Source organism: Chiloscyllium plagiosum, unplaced genomic scaffold (genome assembly GCF_037043375.1).
Source record: "Chiloscyllium plagiosum isolate Xiang-an unplaced genomic scaffold, Cpla_swu_hap1 HiC_scaffold_49, whole genome shotgun sequence".
Lineage (NCBI taxonomy): Eukaryota > Metazoa > Chordata > Chondrichthyes > Orectolobiformes > Hemiscylliidae > Chiloscyllium > Chiloscyllium plagiosum.
Genome location: NW_028270187.1, coordinates 3,762,943 through 3,779,221, shown reverse-complemented (window position 1 = coordinate 3,779,221; position 16,279 = coordinate 3,762,943). Strand labels below are relative to the sequence as shown.

The 16,279-nt window shown below is 42.9% G+C and overlaps 3 protein-coding genes across 3 annotated transcripts; 2 read left to right on the top strand and 1 right to left on the bottom strand.

Annotated features, from left to right (window-relative positions):
* Positions 1 to 2,731: 2,731 nt before the first annotated feature.
* On the top strand, positions 2,732 to 5,095 carry LOC122544508 (histone H2B-like). Its single transcript, XM_087984595.1, has 2 exons — positions 2,732 to 2,766; positions 4,699 to 5,095. Exons 1-2 carry the CDS (start codon positions 2,732 to 2,734, stop codon positions 5,093 to 5,095), a joined length of 432 nt encoding a protein of 143 aa, XP_087840721.1.
* A 1,315-nt stretch (positions 5,096 to 6,410) lies between these two features.
* Positions 6,411 to 6,819, top strand: LOC122544547 (histone H2A-like). Its single transcript, XM_043683862.2, has one exon. It carries the CDS (start codon positions 6,411 to 6,413, stop codon positions 6,801 to 6,803), a length of 393 nt encoding a protein of 130 aa, XP_043539797.2. The 3' UTR covers positions 6,804 to 6,819.
* Positions 6,820 to 7,973: 1,154 nt separating this feature from the next.
* Positions 7,974 to 8,730, bottom strand: LOC148135395 (histone H3). Its single transcript, XM_087984934.1, has one exon. It carries the CDS (start codon positions 8,728 to 8,730, stop codon positions 8,320 to 8,322), a length of 411 nt encoding a protein of 136 aa, XP_087841060.1. The 3' UTR covers positions 7,974 to 8,319.
* Between the last annotated feature and the right edge of the window lie 7,549 nt (positions 8,731 to 16,279).

Here is a 16,279-nt window from a genome sequence, read left to right as displayed (position 1 = left end):
TGCTCAGTAACACAGTGCAGGAAGATTGAAGCAGGATTAATCAAGTGTGGGCATCCTTCCTGTACCATAACAACTGTTCCTTTCAAAATTCTTTTGGCACAGTGGCTCAGTGGTTAGCACTGTTGCCTCACAGCATCAGAGTCCCGGGTTCGAATGCAACTTCGGGTGACTGTGTGGAGTTTGCACATTCTCCCTGTGTCTGTGTGGGTTTCCTCCGGGTACTCCGGTTTCCTCCCACAGTCCAAAGATGTGCAGGTCAGGAGAATTGGCCATGCTTAAATTGTCAATTTGGTGCATAATTCAGAGGGAAAAGGTGTTTGGGTGGGTTACTCTTTGGAGGGTCAGTGTGGACCTGTTGGGCTGAAGGACCTGTTTCCACACTGTAGGAAATCTAATCTAATCTAAAAATCAATGCATGTACACAACAGCATATGTAGTCAACATTAAATTTTAGTTTCCAAGTTTTTCACAAGTCAATATTGCTCTAATCTGTGCACAGTCTGTCCCATCTGAGCAGAGTTTTGAAGGACAATAAGCTATATCCACAGTCCCTTTGAGTAGCACAGACTGACAGGTACAAAGTACTTCCCAAGAACAAAATCTTACCAGTGAATGGAAGAAACAAAATGAGTTCTGCACTCAAAGAAGAACAAACAGTTGCAGACTGTTTGTGTAATGAAGGACTTGAAGGAAAATGATAATTTCTGGACAGAACAAAGAGTGAGATGGTGCCAATACACAGTGGATACAGAATAACTTGCAAAGTACAGAAATACTGTTAGGTCAATAGGTCTTTTGGGGAAAAAATAGAAAAAACATGAACTCAAAGAGGTCTCAGTTGGGAGAATTAGCATTTTATTAACCAAGTTATCCAGGACAGTGTGAGTGTGTGTCAGCCCCAGTGTACAAGTGAACTTCCTATAGATTTTAAATGCATGTTATCAACTTGGTCAAAAAGTACATTCTACTTGTTTATTAGAAAATACTGAACCTATTGCATGCTCACAATGTATTCCACTTAAGAGGGAAAGAAGTAAATAAAAATCCAGACTAATTATTCATCCAATTATTTCACCATGGCTTAAACATGCTGTCTGACTCTCTGACTGTATGTAATTCATGTATCAATTCTTTTTGTCCAAACTGGAGGAATTAAATAGCAGGCCAAGTGCCAGATTGAAACAAATATTGCAATTTAATTTGTTTCCACCAGGAGAAAACAGAATACATCTCAGATGAAATGACTGAATACATACTTTGTTTTCAAATGGTTCAAAGGGAAATCAAAAATTGACATGAAAGGTACACATTTAAACAGATACCCAGAGATTATTGGACACAATGAAAAACTCTCATACTGGTCTTTTTATAAACATGTTAACAATAAATTCAAAGTACACATTCAGACCAGAGACTGACCAATCCAGAAAATATCTTACAAACATAAACTTACCATCAAATAAACTGTGGAAATTATCCAAACTGCTTAGAGTGTCAGAGACTGACAGTGGTATAAAAAGTCTCACTTTCATTTACAGTACATAAAATTTATCCAGTGCAGATAGTGGTCATTCGGCCCATCAGCTTGCAACAACTCGCCAAAGCACATCCCACCCAGATATAGACCCCACCCTTCCCCCGTAACCACATTTTTACCATAGTTAACCCACCTAGTCTGAGCATTGCTGAATATTGCAGGGCAATTTACAATGGCTAATCCAGCTAACTTGCACATGTTTGGACTGTGAAAGGAAACTAGAGCACCAAGAGGGAACTGTTATGAAGATGTGGGTGTACTGTACCTTTAAGAAAGTTATCAGCCAGTAGAACTACTGGACATCTCTAAGTGTTCCGAAAAAAGACAAAATAACATTTAGTCAAACAACCCAAGTAGCTGTTTGCCTGGAGACAAAAACATTTAAATTCAACCACTTGGTTGAAATTATATCCCGAAAATATCAAATTCCATTCCAGTTTGAATTGTGTATTTTAACAATCTTAAAAGTCAATGAGACATCCGAAGCTCTGGAGGTATAAGACCGGGGAAAATTGAACAGTTGGGAGGAGAATTGCCAAGCCACCAGCATGTAAAAAACCTGCCTGAAAATTAGCTCTCTTAAAGATACTTTATCGATCAGTGACCTGTGAAGCACAATCCCCAAGAAGAACAAAAGACAACCCGAATACAGAAAAGAACCAAAAGCTGCTGGTTTGAGATAAGCAGTTTTGTTTTGTAAATCTTAATCATGAGTTCTATCAGACTAGTATTATAGAAGATAGGTTAGAAGAAGGAGTTGTAAATACTTGTTAGTTAATCACTCTGTTATACTTTAATATATAAAACTGTCAATCTTTACTTTAACTAGTTCTTGGCCTATCAAATTTTCACAGATTACTGCATGGGATAAATCTTTTCTGTGTTGCTGGTTTTAAATTAGCAAAGGGGTTTACCCCATGTCGTATCAAAACCAATGCAGACACGGGGAACATGTCTGTGTGCAATTTGCACAATGAACCAAGTCTGGAATTGAAACTGGGTCCCTGGCACCAGTGTGCCACCATGCTACCCTGACATGGATGGCAATAAATAAAATCTTATTCATGTTGATCAACAGAGACTTGAAGTAAAAAAAGTGCTCCTGCAGTTTCTGGCAAGTGTCATGTTAAACAGAACCAAATATTATAAGTACACTCATTTATTCACAGTGCACACATTGAAAGATACTTTCAAATGCACTCATCCATTGATTTAGTTGAAACTGTCAGGTAAAGATTGAAAACTGCACTCAAACATTCACATTGGAGAAACTGACGGGTATAGATTTAAAACAAAGTTCTCATATTCATTAAAAAAAACTGGCAGGTACATTTTGATAACAGTTGAAAATGTGTTGCTGGAAAAGCGCAGCAGGTCAGGCAGCATCCAAGGAACAGGAGAATCGACGTTTCGGGCATAACCCTCACCTTGACATCCCTCCACCTATCGCATTTCCAAAGCCCCTCCCCCAAGTCCCTCCTCCCTACCTTTTATCTTAGCCTGCTGGACACACTTTCACCTTCACCTTGACCTCCCTCCACCTATCGCATTTCCAAAGCCCCTCCCCCAAGTCCCTCCTCCCTACCTTTTATCTTAGCCTGCTGGACACACTTTCTCATTCCTGAAGAAGGGCTTATGCCCGAAACGTCGATTCTCCTGTTCCTTGGTTGCTGCCTGACCTGCTGCGCTTTTCCAGCAACACATTTTCAGCTCTGATCTCCAGCATCTGCAGCCCTCACTTTCTCTCAAACATTTTGATAACACACATTCTCAGAACTTTAGTACACACAGGCAGATAAAAATGTCACTGACTTCTCATTTTTCTTATTGCCTTCTGCTTTGAGACATCCCAAAGTGGTGTTTGGTCACACTCAAAATTGTCGATACTAAATGAGACACATTCTTATGTTAATGACTGACACCTCGAGAGTAAAAACAACAAGTTACATTTCAGAAAGTTTGAGTTACAGTCCAGTAACATACTGGCTTGTAAAGACTGTGAAAGAGAGTAAACAAAAATGCTTTACCTCCCAGAGATGGTTAGGCACAGATCGGAGGAACATTTCCAAGTGGCAGGCAAATGGTGTGAAGTTTTACCGCTTACATCACAGAATAAAACATGTCTTGAAGTAACACTAATTGACTGTTACACAGAGGTCAATGGACAGGTGTTGAATTCATGCCAAATGTCTAAATAAGGATTCGATAGATACAAAGTTAAAGTGATACATATATAACATGCTAACGGTTGCTGGTTAACAGGCATTCGTATGAAACTGAGAAATGTTCTCAATCCCTGCATGAAAGTTCAATACTCCGAAATAAAAACTGCAGCAACGTGGTTCTGATAAACTGTCGTTACTTGCAAAGCACACAGTTACAGATCGGTCTCTGGGCCCACAGTTAGCAATCAAGTTCTCAGAAATATACAATCCCACAGTCAAGACGGGCATTTTCAACCCGTGACTCAAGAAAAGTTTTAAATGGGAGCTTTTTGTCATCTCTCTCCAACTCCGTGCAGTTGAGAAGGAACTCCATCAACCCCAAACCTAGAAAACACTCTCAGTCTTAGAATCCCTACAATGTAGAGTTAGGCACTTCGGTCGAACAAGTCAACACCGACCCTCCGAAGAGTAACCACCCAGACCCATTCTGCATTTACCCCTGATTAATGCACCTAACCTACACACCCCGGAACATTATGGGCAGTAAACATGGCCAATTCACCTCCCTGCACGTCTGAATTGTGAGAGGAAAACTGAGCACCCGACACGGGGACAATGTGCAAATTCCACACAGACAGTCGCCCAAAACCGGAATCGAACCAGGGTCCCTGGCGCTGTGAGGCAGCAGTGTAACCACTTAGAAAAGTGGCAAGCTCAGTGTTAATTCCAGCCCAGAGAGAGGACCAGAAACAGATATAAAACAAATCTCCCTCAGTCAGACTGACAGGAACAGAATCACCATCCACTTCACATTTCGTTGACAGATCCACGTTGGGTCCCACCCTAACCAATCACAGCTAAATATATGGACATATGATTGATAAACGTACAGACCTGTATCTAAAAAAATGGTAAATTCTGATCTCTGTATGTAAATGTTTACGTATGTATGGCATGACCAACTGTACAGACCATCAAATTATTTTCTGAATAAAGTGTATTTTTGAAATATAAAAAAAATGAGAAGAAAGCACAGCAAGCGTCCAAGAAGGGCGCTAAGAAAGCGGTGAAGAAGGCGCCAGCGAAGGGCGGCAAGAAAAGGAGGCGGTCCAGGAAAGAAATTTACTCCATCTACATCTACAAAGTAATGAAGCAGGTTCACCCTGACACCGGCGTCTCCTCCAAGGCCATGAGCATCATGAACTCGTTCGTCAGCGATATTTTCGAGCGCATCGCGGGGGAGGCTTCCCGCCTGGCCCATTACAACAAGCGCAGCACCATCAGCTCCCGGGAGATCCAGACCGCCGTGCGGCTGCTGCTGCCCGAGGAGCTGGCCAAGCACGCCGTGTCGGAGGGCACAAAGGCGGTGACCAAGTACACCAGCTCCAAGTGAAGAACTGCATTGCACGGAGATAAACACACCCAAAAACCAAAGGCTCTTATGAGAGCCACACACAACCTTCCTGGCACAGCTGAACCATTTCTTTAAGACTTGTTTGTTTTAGTCTGCATGTGATTCTTGATAAGGTATTTTAAGATTTGGCACTGCATTCACTTTTATAATTGCTTTGCAACTTGATGAGATGCGTGAATGAAGGGGAAGGGGAAAGAGGGGGGGGGGGGGGGGGGGGGTGAATACATCAAAAACAGCCCCTTCCCCTCTCTATAGGGAGACAGCAGATTAAGCACCAGTGAGTCATTTTTTAAGATTGATTTGTTTTAGTGTGTTTTGACCCGGTATCTTTCTTCGAGAACTTTTTGATATTATAAGTGCTTTGCAAATTGACGAGGTGGGGAGAGCGACTTCATCAGAGAGAGAACAGATTAAACACGAGGGAGTCATCATTCATCTTATTTGTTCAAGTTGCTAAAAGCCCTGGTGGAATGTTAACAATTATTTTCACCCAAACAAACCAAATGGAAGTGCCAACAGCTTCAAGTCGCACGGATTTACGCATTTTACTCTTTAAAAAAACATTTCCATTGCGCGGCTTTAATCCGATTTTTCAGAATGCAAATGCAAAGCCCTTTCTGGCTGTCGGTGAGAGGCTTAAACTGAGAGAACACCAAAACAGCTGCCGGACTGAAACGTGGTGATTATGCTGAATCTGATCGAGAGCGATAAGGGAGGACGACTTTAAAATATCGTCTAAACATCGCCATCGATACTGAGCCGGAAGAATGTTGTGTGCTGCTTTATTAACATGTTGGGGTGTTATTGAAATGTGTTGTAGACTGCAGTGTTTGGCCTGTTTTGTTTAAGCTTAAGTTTTAGAAAATTACCCATTCTCAAGATCAGAGATGGACAGATAGTGGTGGGCAAATGAGGGAGAGTAAGACCGTGAGAAGGATACATTTGTAAAGTAAAAGTAACTTGACATACGAGTAGTAAGTGTTTTAAAAACCTCCTCAGTTTTTTTAGTACTTCGTTTTTCAATGTAAAATATATTCCTTTGTTTGTAAGTTGGCGGGCTTTTCATGTTGTAACAAAGGCGGTTGATGGTTTGGCGCCGGGACTTTCCGCCCTCCTCTCCGTGTCCTCTCCGGACTGGGGAATGAGGCAGATATCTGATTGGGAATTTAAGCAATATTAGTAGATGCTGAACAATGGGACCAATCAGACATGGCCGACGCACCATTCCTCCCGATGGTATAAGAGACCGCAATGTGGGCGGAGTGCAGCATTCTCTCTGAAAGCGCTTGTGATAATGTCTGGAAGAGGCGGAAAGGTCGGTGGGAAAGGTCGCGCCAAGGCGAAGTCTCGGTCGTCCCGGGCTGGCCTGCAGTTCCCGGTGGGCCGTGTTCACAGGCTCCTGAGAAAGGGTAACTATGCTGAGCGTGTGGGTGCCGGAGCGCCGGTCTATCTGGCTGCGGTGCTGGAGTATCTGACGGCTGAAATCCTGGAGCTGGCCGGCAACGCGGCCCGGGACAACAAGAAGACCCGCATCATCCCCAGGCACCTGCAGCTGGCCGTGCGCAACGACGAGGAGCTCAACAAGCTGCTGGGAGGGGTGACCATCGCTCAGGGCGGGGTGCTGCCTAATATCCAGGCCGTGCTGCTGCCCAAGAAAACCGGCTCTGCGGCAGCCGCTAAAAAGTGAAGAGAGTATTCTTGAATCTACCAACCCAAAGCTTCTTTTAAGAGCCACTCACAGCATCTGTGAAAGGAGTTGATCTCTGTCTAATTACGTATTTCAGAGCCCTGGGCTTTGTACCTGACATCGAGGAAATCCTATCTCCTTTTCATTGGATACTGTTACTGTCTGTGGGAGCAGAGGAAGAATATATCATAAAATACGATTGCAACAGTGTCTGGAACTACGCTATTTCTCACTGCCTGAGGGATCTGGCTTTAGGTAATGTCCAATGAGTTTAGACTGGTGTTACGAACGTCCCAGATCGCGTTTGACCTTCCATTAGTTTCACAGTTCGTTGAAGTTGGGACTGGTTGGGTTGAACCAGAGCAGTAACTCGTCAGTCGCTGAAGGAGTCGTCCCTGACCCTCTGCGCTTTACTCTCTGCTCGGTTCATATACAGTCTTTTATCCCCATCCTCTGGAGAGAGAGAGAGCAGATTGAACACCAGCGAGGCATTTTTCAGCTGAAAAGGAGGGGATGGGGTAAACTGAGACTGTCTGAACTCCAATTTTGCAATGAAAAACACAATCAACGCATACATTCTCCTCTAAAACATCCTGCTCTTGTACACGTTGGCAGGCATTTTCAAATTTGAAGATAAGCCGTTGATGTCTTGGCGCCAATATTACTTATCGCCATCCCCCGGCACCCACGACGCTAACAGTTAAAGAGAAGAACAATGGGCCCTATTTCACTGGAGACGTTTAAAGTGCTCCTTTACAACGCTATCATGTTTCCACAGTCCGTGTTTCCTGTATTGACAGCATAATGTCAACAGCGAAAAACAAAAGCCAAACAATGAAATTTCACCACTCTTCGGAAAACATTTTGTTCCTGCACTTTAGCTGCCTGTGTAGTCTGTCATCAATTATCTTTCTATAAATGCATCGCAGCCAGTTTCGCATGGCTCTAACCGCATTAGGAATAGCTGAAAATGACCCAACTAATCGGAAACCCACGAGTTTATAAACAGTCTGTTCGCTCACCGCCTGTGCTGATTGTCCAGTGCGGTCATGGGGTCCCTACCCGTAAAGAGAGAATACATTAAAGTGCACTCGGTCATTTAATGCGCTCATCGGGAAGAATGTTCATACCGCCATCTCCAAATCATGACTACTGTCGGAGATTAGAACTTCTTGATGAAATGTCTTTCCGCTCATTGTCCCTCAGCTGTAACTGAACGTGGCTGAGGAGGGTGGGGTGGAAATTGGCACCAAAACATCAACCGGTTTCTTTCAGATTTGAAAATGCAGTCAAGATGTAGAAAGTAGGAGGCAGTTTGAATGAGAAGAATGTATGTGTAATTAATAGTGGGTTTGTTTTTAGTTCACACTCTCTTGGGAGGCTCGGTTCAGACTCAATGGGCCGTATCCAATGGTGGATTTCGGCTCTCTCTGGCTAGTTTAGTGGCTCTGAAAAGAGCCGTTGTGTTTCTCTCTCTCTCTCTCGGGGTGAATGTGCAGGGCCGGCCAGGCTCCGTTTAGGCGCGCTCCCCGCGGATCCGGCGGGCCAGCTGGATGTCTTTGGGCATGATGGTGACCCGCTTGGCGTGGATGGCGCACAGGTTGGTGTCCTCAAACAGCCCCACCAGGTAAGCCTCGCTGGCCTCCTGCAGGGCCATCACCGCCGAGCTCTGGAAGCGCAGGTCGGTCTTGAAGTCCTGAGCGATCTCTCGCACCAGGCGCTGGAAGGGCAGTTTGCGGATCAGCAGCTCGGTGGATTTCTGGTAGCGGCGGATCTCCCGCAGAGCCACCGTGCCGGGCCTGTAGCGATGAGGCTTCTTCACTCCGCCCGTGGCCGGAGCGCTCTTGCGGGCAGCTTTGGTCGCCAGCTGCTTGCGGGGAGCTTTCCCTCCGGTGGATTTGCGCGCTGTCTGCTTGGTTCGGGCCATTCTCTTCAACTCTCTGTAACACACACAGGCTGCTGCTGTCAATGCTGAGGCTGCTGCGGTGCTGCCTGTTTAAGGGACTGGAGAGCCCGCCCTAGAGCTGGGATTGGATACAACCCTGTCCCTCAGCCCACAGAGAAACAGCTCCGGAAGGCACGGAAAAGGCAGGAAAAGAATTGTTGGAATCTGATTGGGTAACGTGAAATGACAGTTGGTCAGTTTCAAAATGCCCGCCGAATTTACCCTCACAAACACGGAGATTAAATTAAACATTGAAACACAAGTCACCATCCTTCTGTAACTAAGATAAAATGTTATCCTTTATAGCAATTACTTAAAACCTAGTTAGCTGTCAGCGTGGACAGGAGGCGGTATCATTGCCTGATCTGTCTGTAATAGGCAGGAGGAAAACCCGGGGTTAAAACAGCCCAGACAAACTGAATAACCGAACGGGTACCCTCCGTGAATCAATCTAAACAGCCCCGCCAATTTAAACCTCTTGAAAGTGATCCGTGATAAAATTACAGCACCTTACTATATCGATATATTTTATTTCACTTAGAAGAGAATCAGCCGGAACAGAACTTATTGGCTGTAACAGGTACATGGAAAGAGCAGGCGATGAAAAATTCCGCTGGGTCCCAGCATCAAATCTCATGAATGTATCATTTCTGGAAGGGTCAACGAAATACAACTACTGCAATATGTAACATCAGTGTCTGGGAAAAATGACAAATTATAACGTAACAAATTAAATGACAAATGACACGTTAAATTACCGGCAACACTACACTATGCTCTCCGTATGTGTTGCCTTCACCGTCCTCAGGTCTCTGCTCTCTATCGGAAGGTTTGGATGGCTCTGAAAAGAGCCATAACACCCTTTGGCACAAAATGTAAAATCAAACACAGGATCTTACAGGAGAGATGTCAGAGAGAGAGAGTACCATCATGGACCTGCTTCTATGGGTTCAGCAGCTTTTTTCAACTGCCTGACTGCTTTCAGTCAATAGCCAGACAGTCAAAAACCAAATCAAACCAGAGAAAGGCTGAGCTGGGAAAATTGGGCCACTCCCCTTTCATTGTACAAGTGTTCTTTTTAAAAATATGAAGCCTTTGGCGAAGGCATTATCTGTTAAGTTATAATCAATATGGCCTTAAAAATCAAACTTTTCGGAGCCTGTGTCTTTTACAAGCTTGTTAAACGAGCAGCATCATCACAGCAGATTGGTCCAAAAAGTAAAATCCCATGGGATACAGGTTAATATGTTGAATTGGATCCAAAGTTGGCTCAGTCACAGGAAAGAAAGGGTAATGGTCGAATGCTGCTCTTGTGAATGGAAAGCTGTTTTGAGTAGTGCTCTGCATGGCTCATTGTTGGGACCTCTGCTGTTTGTTTTATTCATTAATGATTTGGAGTTGAATATGGTGGGCAAATTTGTGAAATTTGCAGACGACACAAAAATTTGGCCATAGTGTGGAGGATAGCTGTAAGCTCCATAACTATGTAGATGGTTTGTTGGAGTGGGCAGGAAAGTGGCAGATGGAGTTCAGCTCTGATAAGTGTGAGGGAATGCATTTTGGGAAGTCAGACAATAAATGGGAATAGCCAGTAAATGGGAATATACTGAAGGGGCAGGTTAAGTGAGAGATCTTAATGTGCAAATGCACAGGTCCCTAAAGATGGATGGGGTTGTAAAGAAGGCGCATGGAATGCTCTCCTTCATTGGCAGAGGAATGGAACACAAAAGTAGGGAAATAACAATGAAACTGTATGAGGCATTGGTGGCTGCAACAGGAGTATTGTGTGCAATCGGATCACCACATTACAGGAAGGGCGTCATTGCTCTGGAGAGAGTGCCGAGGAGATTTACTAGAATGCCAGGGCTGGTGAATTGTTGCTATCAGGAGAGGTTGGGGATTACAGGGGCGACACCTGTTGGGGATTAAGGATTACAGAGGCGACACCTTTATCTGCGGGTCTGGCTGTCGTGGTTTCACTTACCTGTGGTTTACCGTATTCTGAGTATATAAAAGGGAATGTACCAGAACCAGGAGGCTGCTGAGAGAGTATATTTCCCATTTAAATTAATGGATTCACACCTATCTGCGGTTTTGGGCTTCCACCATAGGTCCTGGAATGTAACCCTCACAGATACAGGAGGCGGGGGGGTGTTGTCTACAGTACTAAATAGTGGGCCACCTGATGAATCAGCAGCACTCCGAAAGTGTGCACTTCCATGTCAAACTGTTGAACTATAACATGGTGTTGAGTGATTTTTTTTAACTAACTAGTGAGAGGGAGACATTAGAGTAGACAGTAGAGTAGTTTCCTTTAGCAGAGAGTTCAAAAAATAGGGATCACAGATTCAAGCTAAGTGGCTGTAGGATTAGATGATATGAGGAAATATGTTTGTTATGCAGAGAGTGGTGGGTATCCGGAATTCGCTGCCTAATTTTTTTTAAAACAAAAATTCCCTGGAACTGCACATCAACTGTTGTAAACTGCAAGGTTACAGGCTGTGGCAGGAAAGTGGGATGAGAAGGGGCATCTGGGTGTGTCTGCGTTGGCATAGACAACATGGGCTGAATCCCCGCAATGCTGTATTATTTCTATGATTCTCTAGTTATCAATCAGACTCTACCAGTCTCTGCTGTGTGAATATGTAAATATGTTTACCACATACTGAAATTTACAGTTTGATAACTACACTCACACATTCACCAAGCAGGAACTGACAGGTATAAACTCACATATCCACATACCCACTTGCATCAGGTGGCCCCATTCATGGAGCTGTATGGGTGTTGTTTAGTTTCCAAATCTCACTCAACTGGTATTAGAATTTTAAGAAAAAAAATGGACAAGGAGCAGCTCAGAGCAGGAGTGGAATCAGACTGGTAGTTCTGTTTAAATTGCTGGCATTGAACAAAAAATCCTAATGATTATTAACTGAATGTTACATTGATGTTGTCAATCACAGCTGATGTTGATTTACAGGGGGTATTTGTTCTGTCTTCCTCCAGACAAATACTCAAAGGATGAAGACAATGTAATATTTCCTTGGTACCGAGCCAAGTGTGACCAGCTGATAAGTTACTGCCATCAGAGCGAAGGACATCCTTTCCACTGTCACAGAGTGGACTGAGTGAGGTTCACATTGAGCACCATTTCAGAAAGATATGTTCAAACCAAGAGTTAAACACCACCAAGGAAATAGAAGTTTATATTTTTTATCTATATTCACAATGCATGCTACCCACTTCCAATCAACTTGAATGAATCCTCATCTGAAATATACACAGCATTAAATCTGAACATCGAATGGTGCAGCACAGGAATGGGTCCTTCAGTCCACAAAGTTGTGCCGAACATGACGCCAAATGAAATTAATCCCTTCTGCCTCCATTTCTTGCATATTAATTTGCTTATTTTAAAGTCCCTTCAACACCTGTATCGCATCTGCCTCCATCACCACCCCGGCAATGCGTTCTACTCCTACCACTCTACATTGAAACAAACTGCACCTTAGGCCTCCTTTGAACTTTCCTCCTCTTACCTTGTACACATGCCTCATAGTGTTCAACATCTCAACTCTTGGAAAAAGATTCTGACCATTAACCTTAGCCATGCATCTCATAATTTTAGAGACTTCTGGATATAGTTTTGTTTGCTGAAGTGGAAGGTTTTTTTTCAGACGTTTTGTCACCATACTGCGTCACATCATCAGTGAGCCTCCAGATGAAGCACTGGTGGTATGGCCCGCTTTCTATTTATGTGGTTAGGTTTCCTTGGGTTGCTGATGTCATTTCCTGTTCATTTTCTCCTAGCATGGTAAACGGGATCCAAGTCAATGTGTTTGTTGATGGAGTTCCAGTTGGAATACCATGCATCTAGGAATTCTCATGCATCTTTCAGTTTAGCCTTTCATAGAATGGATGTGTTATCCCAGTCAAAGTGGTGTCCTTCCTCAGCCTTTGCTGCCCAGAAAAAAACTACCCGGGTTTTTCTAGCTTCTTTTTATAGCTCATACCCTCTAATCTAGACAACATTCTGGCAAACCTCTTGCGCACCCTCTCTAAATCCTCCACATCCTTCCTGTAATGTGGTAACCACAACTGAAAAATCATAACACCAGATTATAATCCAGCAGGTTAATTTGGAAGTACTAGCTTTCAGAGCGCCACTCCTTCATCAGGTAGCTGTGAAACAGGATCATGAGACACAGAATTTATAGCAAAAGGCTACAGTGTTATGCAACTGAAAGGATATATTGAACAAACCTAGACTGCTATTCCAGTATTTCAAGTTTCAGAATGGGTTGCAGGTTTCAGTCCATTAACATATAGATCCAAGAACTTCTTTTAAGTCACATTCTCAAGATGACTTCAGGTTTTATTTTAAGAAGAATGACATCTCAGCTCAGACAATGTATTAAAGGTGTAAGGTTAGAGTCTGTCTGTATCCCAATCTTGAGTCAGACTGGTTCTATTGCCAAAGTAGGAATATATAAAACATTACATGGATTGACTGCCTGTAGATTGTGCTTTTTTTTGAACAAAATAGAATGTATCTGCAAATGCACATTCACCCCCATAGACGTGTGAGTGAGTGAGTGAGTGAGTGAGTGAGTGAGTGAGAGAGAGAGAAAGAAAGTATGTGAGTGTGAGTACATATGTGAATGTGTATTTTGTGTGTGTGTGTATATATGAGTGTGATGGGGTATAAGTCTGTGAGAGGGTGTGTGCATGGGTGTATGTGTGCGTGTATGAGAGAAAGCATATGGATGAGAGAGCGTCTGCCTGAGTGTGTGTATGTGTGTGAGTGAGAGAGTGTGTAGAGTGACAGGAACTCAAGGTCCCGTCTGGGGCTGTCCTCATGGGTTCTGAACTTTAGTAAGTACACTTTTCAAGTTACAATAGAGGGGAACAAATAGACGATGCTGTTCGTTTGAACAACCATATACGAAGTAGATAGTGAGTACAGATATTGAAGGAAACATTTCTGCTATCAGTAACTGAGAATGACAAGTAATCTTTTGTCACATATATAGACACAGCAATCAAATAATATGAATTCCAAGTGCACATTCTATGTCAAAGCCCGACAAAAAAGATTAATGTGTAGGTATGTAACCAAGCAGTTTCCCCTCACCCCCTCTCCAAACATAATACATACATACACACACACACACACACACACACACAGTGTGTCAGTGTCTGTCAGTCTGTCTCTTTCTCAGACTTACAATGACTCTCAAAAACATACACCATCCTGACACATGTTACAATGTCTAACAGCCATACTGTTCCATTGGCATTGAAAAATGTTACATTCAAAATGATTTCTACCCACAAATTCCTTGTCAGAGTCGCCTAAAGCACAGAATCAGGCCCTAGAAAACTTTTGAGTCTGCACGATCAGAAACAACCAGTTAACAATTTTCATCCTGATCATGCAGCATTCAATTGCATAAATGTATCATGGTAGCAGAGGAGCCGCCATTCCCATTTTTATCACATCATTATTCTCCATTTCTTCAAATTGCAGTAGAAGACTTTTTTTTGTCTGGTTCAGTCCAACCAGAAACTCTTTTTGTTTTTAGATAATTATGTACTTCTTTCAAAATTGGTTGCAATTTTCAACAAAGAACTTTGCATTCCTCTTCCCCCTCCCTGGAAGGTATCTCAGACATCTATCTGCAATTTACAAAATGTATCAGTGGAATCTAATAACCACCCTTCAAAGCAGTGGAGAAAGGGAAAGAAAAGGCCAAAATTAGTAGGTTTGCAGAACTGCTCATTTTATTTTCAATCAGAGTTGAACAGTGTTGATTGTTCAATAAACTGAATGTGGTAGTTTACATATTGTGCACTGCATAACAAAAAAAAAACTCTTTTTCCCTTCCTCCTTCCTCCTGGAATATTGTGTGCAGTTTTGGTCGCCATACTATAGGAAGGATGTGGAGGCACTGGAACGGGTGCAGAGGAGGTTTACCAGGATGTTGCCTGGTATGGAAGGAAGATCGTATGAGGAAAGACTGAGACACTTGGGGCTGTTTTCATTAGAGAAAAGAAGGTTTAGGGGTGACTTGATTGAGGTGTACAAGATGATTAGGGGGTTAGATAGGGTTGACAGTGTGAACCTTTTCCCGCGTATGGAGTCGGGTATTACAAGGGGGCATAGCTTTAAATTAAGGGGGGGTAGATATAGGACTGAAGTTAGGGGTAGGTTCTTCACTCAGCGAGTCGTAAGTTCATGGAATGCCCTGCCAGTAGCAGTGGTGGACTCTCCCTCTTTATGGGCATTTAAGCGGGCATTGGATAGGTATATGGAGGATAGTGGGTTAGTATAGGTTAGGTGGGCTTGGATCGGCGCAACATCGAGGGCCAAAGGGCCTGTACTGCGCTGTATTCTTCTATGTTCTATGTACTTTAGAGTAACCAAAGAGTACTGTTAATGGCTAATCATCACACAACAGAGCAGGGTAATGTTCTGTCTACATCAGAAAATAGAAGTGAATTAGTCAATTGTCTTTTCTGTGCAACAAACATTATGGTCAATCAGCTCCAATGCAATTGAATGGTTTGTCACCCTTTCACTTTGTTGCAAATGGATTCAGTTTACATTGATTGTTAGTTCAGCAGTTTTCAGAAAAGAACATCAATATGCACTAAAACAAAAACTAATGGCATTCTGAAGAAAGACATTTTATATCATTACTGCCTGTTAGATTCTGCACTATACAAGATACAAAAGGTCGATTGTGTTTCCTACCTTGACTCTGAAGAACAGCACAAAATCCATTCTGTTGCAATGTGTTATGTTTTCACATGCACGTGATTCCTACAGGCACTAACAATTAAAGAAAGTTGGCTGTTTCCCATTCATTACAGGAGACATGAACTGAGGTACAGACCGGCAGCACAAGAATAAATTTGGTTCTCAGAATAAAGCAGTTTCCCTTCTGCCATCACCTTATCTCCTCTCTCCCCCACCCACCCCGACAGACTGACAGTCAACTGAAAAAAAATCACAAAATGCAGAAAAGATTAAGATCCAGTCTCAACACACTGATAACAAATATCACAGAATGTATCACATGGACACAGAGAATATTACTAGCTTCCACTTTGATACACAAGAGTAGAAACTGACAAGTACAGGCTGATAACTACACACTCATTCATGTTGCAGAAACAGACAAACAAATGATGATGACACACTTACTGTGATGCAAATGTGTGACAAACAGTTTCCATCTGTTAGTCTGTTTCTGTTAACTTAAGTCACACATTCTCATTGCAGTAGCTGTCAGGGACAGATTAATAACTACACTCTCATTCACGAAGCTAAAACTGACAGGAACAGAATGATAACTACACTCCAAGTTACACACAGCATAAGCTGACAAGCATGCTCCGATAATGACACACATATTCACAGTGCAGAATCTCACAGGTACATATTAGTACCTCCACTGTTCACATTCATCAAAGAGGACCTGTCAGGTAGAAATCTATATTTAAATTCACATATTGACAAGGCAGA